This window comes from Peromyscus eremicus, chromosome 4 (assembly GCF_949786415.1).
Source record: "Peromyscus eremicus chromosome 4, PerEre_H2_v1, whole genome shotgun sequence".
NCBI lineage: Eukaryota > Metazoa > Chordata > Mammalia > Rodentia > Cricetidae > Peromyscus > Peromyscus eremicus.
The window spans coordinates 118,359,931-118,368,875 of record NC_081419.1 but is presented as its reverse complement, the minus strand read 5'-3'; the positions used below and the strand labels follow the sequence as shown (position 1 = coordinate 118,368,875).

Sequence of the window (8,945 nt, the reverse complement as noted above, 5' to 3'; positions counted from 1 at the left end):
GCTACATAATGAGACTGTCTTAAATTAACGAAAATTTACTTGGGGGGGAGGGGGGAGGAGAGAATCATTCCTTAAAGTATTGGTATGCCTAATAATAACACATTATAAGCATGTTGTTACCAGTACTTCATAAGGAGTATGAGAACGCCGGAAAAGGGAAATCAAAGGCGATTGATATTTGACAGTAATTCACAGGGTTTGAGTTTGCGTTTTAGCAAAGGCGGCAAGGACCTGAGGGTATGCAAGGACTACAATTCCCAGAAGGCCTCAGTGCAGGCTCTGGGCCGGATGCAGTCTAGGTCTGAGCCCTGCTGGTCCGAGCTGGGCTGGGGTCTCTGGCTTTGCATTCATGGCGGTCCCTAGCAAGGCAGTGATTGTTCCCGGGAACGGAGGCGGGGATGTGGCCACCCACGGCTGGTACGGGTGGGTGAAAAAGAGGCTGGAGCAGGTAAGGAATTTCAGCCCCTGCTCCTCGGTCAGCTTGGCGCGGAGCGGAGGGAGGGAGGACGAAGGGTGAGGCTCGAGTTTATGCCCACTCTCCTCCAGATGAGCCCAGTGTGTGAGTCCTCGACGGTGCTGCCCAGCCTTAGATCTAAACTCGTGGCCAGGATCTTGCCTGGCGAAGCAGCTCAAAAAGCGGAGGGCTCAGTTCTTGAAACTGAAAGGAACCCTGTTCTGCAACTATAGAGAATGCCCTCCCTCCAATCTTCGGCCAGTTCAGATTGGAGGTTTCCCAGATAATTTTATGTTAATAATCATTGCTTTAGATTTTTTTTAAAAATTCGCCGTGTGAAGCCGGGCGGTGGTGGCGCACGCCTTTAATCCCAGCACTCGGGAGGCAGAGCCAGGCGGATCTCTGTGAGTTCGAGGCCAGCCTGGTCTCCAAAGCAAGTTCCAGGAAAGGCGCAAAGCTACACAGAGAAACCCTGTCTCGAAAAACCAAAAAAAAAAAAAAAAATTCGCCGTGTGACATTTAATATACACAAAGAATGTACATAACGTGTAGTAAACTACCACACTGAGAAAAACAAATTCCGGTGCTATCCAAGCCCAAGGCATCTTCGATTGTGTGCCCTGTACCATTGAGCCATAGTCTCAGCCCAGATTAAACTCTAGAACATTGCCAGTATCTTCTAACTGGATCTGTCTCCTTCCTGTCCTATCCCTATGACAGTCTGAAGTTCATTTTGCTTCTCTTTAAATGATTGTATGCAGGAGGCTCATGTGGAGGTAAGAAGACAACTTTGTGGAACACGTTCTCTTTCTACCTTTACATGAGTCTGGGAATCAAACTCAGGTCACCAGGCTTGCACTGCAAGTGCCTTTGCCAGCTGAGCTGCTGTCCTGGCCCTTTTGCTACACTTTTTAAAACTTAAAGTAGTTTTAGAACTCTTGTGTATAATCTTGTATGATACTGTTTAATTTGGCTTATTTGTGAGCTTTATAGAAACAGCATTGCACCCCAGCTCATCCTGTGCTGCTTGACTTTTAAGAAAAGAAAAAGCCTTCTTTCTCCCATAGTCCCAGTTAGACAGTTTGCTGCTTTGGCCTCTAGAATAGAATTTCAGGAGATAATAGAATCCATTTGGAATAAAACTTCAGGGTTGTGGCTGAAAGCTGTGGGCAAAGCTAACAACTCAGGTCGAGCTGGAAATGGCCAATAGGATGGGATCACCAACTTTCTCTATGGTGTCTCTATATTATTTTTTACTTTCTTTTTGGGGCACAGTCTGGCTCAGGTTATTCTGTCTCTAGCACATTCTCATAGACCTTCTGTATAGATACATGCCTTGGAGATAAATATAGATTGCAAGTGCAGACACCGGTCTCTGTGGAGTTCTACAAAGCTGGATAGAGAACTATATATGGGGTGTATATTCATCTGTAACACAACTTAATCCATTTCATTTCATAATATCAGCAAATATTTACTGAATTGAGCAAGATCATCTCAGGTGTCACTTTTTTTTTTTTTTTTTTTTTTTGCAAAGTTTTAGTTGCAATTAAGCTCTTTATTATAGCTTTTTCTTCCCCCTTATATCTCAGATTCCTGGTTTCCAGTGTTTGGCTAAAAACATGCCTGACCCAAGTAAGTTTTAAACTTGTTTTTGAAAAGCCTCATCTCTTAGATTTTGAGCTCACCATTTGGGGGTGGGGTGGGGAGTGAGGGGCTAAAAAGCAGGGATATGGTAGTGAAAGAACAAAGATAAATACATACTAATAACGAGTAAAACAAGGAGCTCTGGGCAGGTGTAAGCCAAAAAATGTGGAAGATTTCAGTGAAAGTCAAGAGAAGCACCTGGGCATGGTAAAATTTAATTTTTAACTTTGTAAGCTAGCAACTTTATTTTCCCTGTTAAGTGTCCACAGACATTTTCAGGCAAAATTTAGTTACAACAGATCAAATGAAGCCTTGCAGAATCTAGTTGAGTTCCTAAATATTTAAAAATATAAGATTTTCCCTTTTGTTATGGGTGTGTCTTGGTTCAGGAAAGAAATAATATATACTATACATGGGTTTTAGAATGTTGTCAAGTGTGTGTGTGTGTGTGTGTGTGTGTGTGTGTGTGTGTGTGTGTTGTTTTCCTTGGTGCTGAGACTGAACCTGGGGGTCTCACAACCCTGGGCAAGCGCTTGGCCTCTGAACTCTACCTCCAGCTTGGGGGAATTTGTTTCCAAAGTTCAAATTTTTACATGAAAATTTCAGAATTGAAACCAGTGTTGGTGGTATATGCCTTTAATCCTGACAGTTGGGAACCTGAGACAAGAGAATTCTGATGTGGGCTACCGAGAAAATTACATGTAACCTGTGCTACATAGTGAGGCTCCTTCTCAAAAAAGAAAAAATGGGCGAAGCGAGAGGGAAGCTTCACTTCGGTTGTAATATTTTTTTTTTTTTTTTTTTAAATATAAGAACATGGTGGGGGAGTAAAACTTTTTACTAAAATCACAGGACAGAGGTCTTGGGCTCTGCTAAAACAGCCTCATCCCCCACTTCGGCCTCAGTTTAAAAGTGGTGAACTAGCCGGGCGGTGGTGGCGCACGCCTTTAATCCCAGCACTAGGGAGGCAGAGCCAGGCGGATCTCTGTGAGTTCGAGGTCAGCCTGGACTACCAAGTGAGTCCCAGGAAAGGCGCAAAGCTACACAGAGAAACCCTGTCAAAAAAAAAAAAAAAAAAGTGGTGAACTCCTGTTTATTAAGAGAGGTGGGACAGCATCACATATAGACTGCCCCCGCTGAGTACCAGACTGTTTTACCCTGAACACAGTTACAGCCCGAGAGAGCATCTGGCTGCCCTTCATGGAGACAGAGCTGCACTGTGATGAGAAGACCATCATCATAGGCCACAGCTCCGGGGCCATCGCAGCCATGAGGTATGACCCTGTAGAATTGCTGCCCACGGTCTGGGCTGTAGCCATGCTTGCTTGGGAAATAAGTTTAAGTTTCCATTGCAGAGGGAAAAGTGCTGACCTCAAAAGTGGTAACATCATCTGCCCTAATTTCTTCCTTGTTTGCCAAGGGATTGAAAGAAACCAATGGCTTTTACCAGGTGCAGTGATCCTTTTAAAGTTTCTGTAGCTCCAAAGCTTCCTGTTGCTCAGCTCTGATGTCTCTCTTCTCCCAACCAGGCATACTGACGTCATTGTAGTTCCTGGAATATGCCAAGTACACACCAGCCTTATCCTGCTCAGCCTTCTAGCAGGAACACTATCTTACAAGCTGCCTGGCTTTCTCTTACAGTGTCTCTGCTTAAATGTCCCATTTTGGGTGAGATCTTTAATAATTCCATATAAGAGAGTAGCCTCAACCTACTGGCTCCTATCTCCTTTATATTTTATTACCTATAATACTTTACCATCCAACATACATTGATCTCTTGTCTGCCCCTATTATTAGAATGGAGGCTCTGTGAAGGTGGGACTTTGTTCACTAACAAGGTATTGCAGTGCCTAGGAGAGAGAGACAGAGTAGATGTTCAATAAATACCTCCTGGAGAATAGAGGTTGCTTACCCCTACCCACCTACAACCCCCTAACCCTTGGGATTCACATGTACACCCATTTGCTTCTATCAAAATCTCCTATCTTCCCCACCAGCCTGGGGGTAAGAATTAGCTGGCCAAGCTGTCTGAGGTTGGGCTTCTTCCAGATTTCCTACCCTGGTAACAAAGGCTGTTCCAAGCGGTTATTCAAGATACTATATGAATTGTATGTCATAGAATCTTGCCAAATTTTATAACCTTTCAGCTACATAGGTCCAGGGGGTGGGGATAACAATGTGTTTTAGTGCTGGGCAGTGGTGGTGCTTACCTTTAATCCCAGCACTTGGGAGGCAGAGGCAGGCAGATCTCAGTGAGTTCCAGGACAGCCACAACTGTTACACAGAGAAACCCTGTCTCAAAAAAACAACAACAACAAAAAAAGGTAATTTAGCACAGAATTAGTGAATTTGTAACACACTCTGTCCTTTTCTTTGTTTACTAGCCATTGGTAAAGATGTAATATTTTTAATAAGTCCTCTGAATTTATTAGGATTGTTGGCAACCTTCTAAAGTTGAGAGGCAAAGAAAAATGATGCCCAAATCATTAGTGTAAGAGTGTGTACAGGCAACTAATACAATCAGAAGGGACATGCTAGCTGACTTATTAACTACGAAGGGATATTGAGCCTTTTCAGTAGAAAGTGCTGGGAACACCTTGACAAGCAATCAAACTTGGTATCAATAGTGGGACACAACATTGTGTGTCCCTGATGTAATGGGAAGGCTATCTTGTCAAAAATGTTTAATCTCAGTCCATGAGAAAATAAATTCAGTTTAGGGAACTGACCTAAACGCCTTTATAAATATAGGCAGTATAAATTTACTGGGTATAATGACGGCACTAAGGCTATCCGTAGGGGACAAATACTAAGGTAAGTGTAAAGTGTGGCAGTCTTACTCAATCTAGTGCTTCTTTTCCTTTCATGTCTTCTGTGGTTTGATATTTCTTGAGTAACCAGCTGGGGGGGGGGGGGGGAAGGATTATTCTCAAGAATGAAATTCTAGCCCTAAACATTCCCTAGCAAAAAGCTTCTTCAGACGTCTCACACCTTTCCTTAGCCTGCTCTTGGCTGAGCGAGGGCATCTGCAAATAGTGAGCTGCTGGTCTGCTGGTAGGGTGCTAGTCAGAGGGTGGTGAGGCTTTTCCTGCCCTTAAGGAGCCAATGATAGTTTGGGAGTGGGGACAATTATAATGACACAAACGAGAATGAATGTACAGGGGGCAATAGAAGTATCTTTCTGGCAATGTCCATGTTTTCTTAAATTGCAGGTTCCTGGGCCTTAATCCTATTTCTCTGAACTCCATGCCTGGGGCTGAGCCCAGGAATCTGAATCAGAATGCTGACCAAATTACGTAATAATGCTGACACATACTAAAGGTGGATGGATGCACACGTTAGTGATTGAGAGATGTTCTTGCTGTTTTCCATCTGTCTCAGTGGCATATGCTACCTTTCTGTGACCTCACATCACGTGGCTTACTGTTTTTCAGATTTAATAACACCATGTATTACTGACACTATCTTTCTCACCGCAGGTATGCAGAGACACATCAGGTATATGCCCTTGTATTGGTGTCTGCGTACACGTCAGACTTGGGGGATGAAAACGAGCGTGCAAGTGGTAAGTCTTTAGGGAGAACACCCAAGAAAGCCCTTCCCTAGACACAGGACAGACTGCTCAAGTTACAAAGTAGTTATTCTCTCTCAGCCCTAAAAAAACAATAGCAAATGAGAGGTTTTCCACCTACCTTTGGAGGTAAGGCAGATCTCTTTTCCAACCTGAAGTCTTGAATGAATCCCTGGACCTGGTTTTATTTCAGCCTTACTTAGTCTTTGCAAGTCAGTATGGTATCAAGCCCTAGAGATAGGAAAACTGAAGAACTGTTCTGAACTCAAGCCCCTGGTCCTTTGCACCTCTGAGGGCCCCCACTAGGTATTTTCAGATGACTAGAGTGACTATTTATGCATATTGATAGGCTATTTTTTTTTTCTACAGGGTACTTCAGCCGCCCCTGGCAGTGGGAGAAGATCAAGGCCAACTGCCCTCACATTGTACAGTTTGGCTCCACTGATGACCCCTTCCTTCCCTGGAAGGAACAAGAAGAAGTGGCAGATAGGCTGGACGCCAAACTGTACAAGTTCACCGACCGTGGTCACTTTCAGAACACAGAGTTTAATGAACTGATTAGTGTGGTGAAGTCTATGCTGAAAGTACCAGAATAGTCAGGATGACGCCTGCCCTGTAACATGCCAGGATGGGGTAGAAGAGCATCTGTTATCCCAGTACTAGACATATAATGTCCGGTTAAGTGCCTGAAAAACAATCCTGTTTGAACACTCACCCTAAGTCACTAGCATCTTCAGTTCCCATAGGACTTGAATCTTCTTGAAAAGCTGTAACTATAGCAGTATTTTTCCTTGTATTGATAAGGGACACAGAGGGAGTTTGTTTAGCTATCCTGTTGATCCAGAGAGTAAGTCTGAAGTAGAACCAGACATGGTGTTGTGTCCCTGTAATCCCAGCACTTCAGAAGAGAAAGCAGGGGACCAGGAGATGAAGGCTAGCCTCACCCTGTCTCAGAAAAGAAAGAACAAATAGACCCAGGTATCCTGAGTCTCAATCCAAATTATAACTCAGTAGCTTTTGCAAGGTGTTACCCACTCATGAGACCCTAGTACTTGGGAAGCTGAAGGTGGATCTTGAATTTGCCTACCTATGCTAAATATTTAGCAAAACTGTCTCAAGAAAAAAAAAAAAAGAAGAAAAACTAAACAGGTTTTCATACAAAGTATATGAGTGACATCTTTTCCTTTTTGAAGTAAAATTTTTCTGTTACTGGGGGAAGTAAACATGATTAAAGGTCCAAAATGTTCTTAGAACTCAAAACTCTAGCTGTTGCTTCAAGCTGGCTCAGGGTAGTAAACTCAAACTTGGGTCTTCATCACTCAAATCCCTGACCCCACCCCACTTCCTAGGTCCTTCTGACAGGTTGAGGGACCAACATATAAGGATGCGAGTCAGGAAGCTCCAATATCTGCACAGCCTGCCACCTGTATACCAACTTCAGTAAGACTAGCAGGATTAGGTCATGTGAGAGTGCTGTAATACAGAAATGTGACAAATATTTATGTCTTTTTTTAAAGCTAGGGAACATATACGTGTATGTGTGTGTATGAATTATGCTAGCTGCCAACACTGTAATTAAAAGGTCTGCAAAAGCTACAAGACCAGCTTGGTCTACAGAGTAAGTTCTAGGACAGCCAGTACTACACAGAGAAACTACACAGAGAAACCTTGTCTCAAAGAAAGGCCTAAGGTAACCAAAATGAACGTAATGCTAAACGGTGGAAAACAAGGGGGCAATTTGTACTGTTAAGTTTTAAGTATCTTCAAAAAGAACTTTTCCATGATTCAAGTTTAATTCTGTAAAGAGTTCAACCTTTTAACTTCTAGAGATCATTTAAGCATCATTCCAAGATTTTTCTTATACTCACACAAAAAAGAACCCCTTTTTAAAAGTGTACTTTTATATTAGCATATATTTGATGTATAAAATGGTTTCATTATGACATTTTTACTCATGTTTTTTTTTTTCTTTGCTTTTTTTTTTTTTACTCATGTTTATAATGTACTTGGATCATATGTAAAAAAATAAAAATAAAACCTTTATTTCCCAGAATTTCCTGACTGTTGTGATGCTCAAGATCTCCAGTGTACTTAAACTTGATGACACAGAATCTGTGACAGATACAGAAATGTGATTTGCCACACTTTTATCCCTAGATGGGATGCAAAGCTGTTGTGAAATGATTTAGGGGTTTCTAAATGCAATATAAGTCACAAAATACTCTAACTTTTAACAATAGGTATCTTTGGAGGAGAGAAAGACAACCATATAGGTCTACTCTTAAGTGTTCACCTGAGAATGGATAATATCAGGGAGTTAGTTATCAAGTGAATGAATGAATGTATGTATGTATGTATGTATGTATATGTATGGACGTTTTTTGAGACAGGGTTTCTCTGTGTAGCCCTGGCTGTTCTAGAACTCCCTCTGTAGAGGGAGTTGAACTCACAGAGATTCTCCTGCCTCTGCCTAAGTGCTGGGATTAAAGGCGTATGCCACCACCACCTGGCAAGTGAATATTATTTTTACCCTGTGGCAGAAAACAAATTGTGAACTAATGTTATTTATGTAAGTTAATGATTTTTTTTAAGAATTCAAAAACAAAAGCAGAGTAAAATAATTATTAATCTCAAATGCAAGCAGACTTGGATTATAGGTTTGGTCCAATCACTGCTAAAGAGTCTGCTTACATTAGATATATCTATTCATGTTTTTAAATTAATTTGTTTTAACCTAACTTTAAAGTGAGTTGTTTAAAATCTTAATTATAAACTCATACATTTCAGTGTGAGATTCAGAAATCCCTGGAGGGAGAGAATACAAGAAAGCTCTCTGTTGAGCTGTGCTGTCTAATATAAGAAATACCCACAGGCAACTAAATAAAGCCTTGTTTTTTAATCACTTGTTTCAAGTGCTGGCTAGCCAGCTGGCTCGAGATTACAGTACTAAACACCAAATACCGACTGTTTCCATCATGATAGAAAATGCTACTTGGCCAGATGTTATGGTGCATACCTCTAACCCAGCAGGAGGGAGGTAGAGGTGGGATTGAGTTCAAGATCCTGTCTTACTAGAGCACACTGCTGCAGGGCACATATTCTGTATCTGTCCTTCACTGGCCGTATAGTAAATCTGCCACCATTTCTTCCCTTCACTGTTGATGGTTGGGCCAGGGGCCTCAAACCAAGCATGTGCTCCATCATGGAATTGAACTATTTGACTGCTTTGCTTAATTGATCACCATCAAAACCCTTATATAAAACATTTATTGA

The 8,945-nt window shown here is 42.0% G+C and overlaps 1 protein-coding gene across 1 annotated transcript; it reads left to right on the top strand.

Moving 5' to 3' along the window:
* Nucleotides 1-275: 275 nt before the first annotated feature.
* Nucleotides 276-7,070, top strand: Rbbp9 (RB binding protein 9, serine hydrolase). The gene is made up of 5 exons (XM_059261558.1): nucleotides 276-448; nucleotides 2,047-2,089; nucleotides 3,270-3,375; nucleotides 5,581-5,666; nucleotides 6,042-7,070. The coding sequence occupies exons 1-5, from the start codon at nucleotides 350-352 to the stop codon at nucleotides 6,266-6,268; spliced, it is 561 nt and encodes a 186-aa protein (XP_059117541.1). The 5' UTR covers nucleotides 276-349; the 3' UTR covers nucleotides 6,269-7,070.
* Nucleotides 7,071-8,945: the final 1,875 nt, after the last annotated feature.

Coding starts and splice junctions, on each gene's coding strand:
- Rbbp9 (XM_059261558.1), top strand. CDS start 350: ATGGCGGTCCCTAGCAAGGCAGTGATTGTTCCCGGGAACGGAGGCGGG. Junction 3,376..5,580: donor GGGGCCATCGCAGCCATGAG/GTATGACCCTGT, acceptor TTCTCACCGCAG/GTATGCAGAGACACATCAGG. Junction 5,667..6,041: donor TGAAAACGAGCGTGCAAGTG/GTAAGTCTTTAG, acceptor TTTTTTCTACAG/GGTACTTCAGCCGCCCCTGG.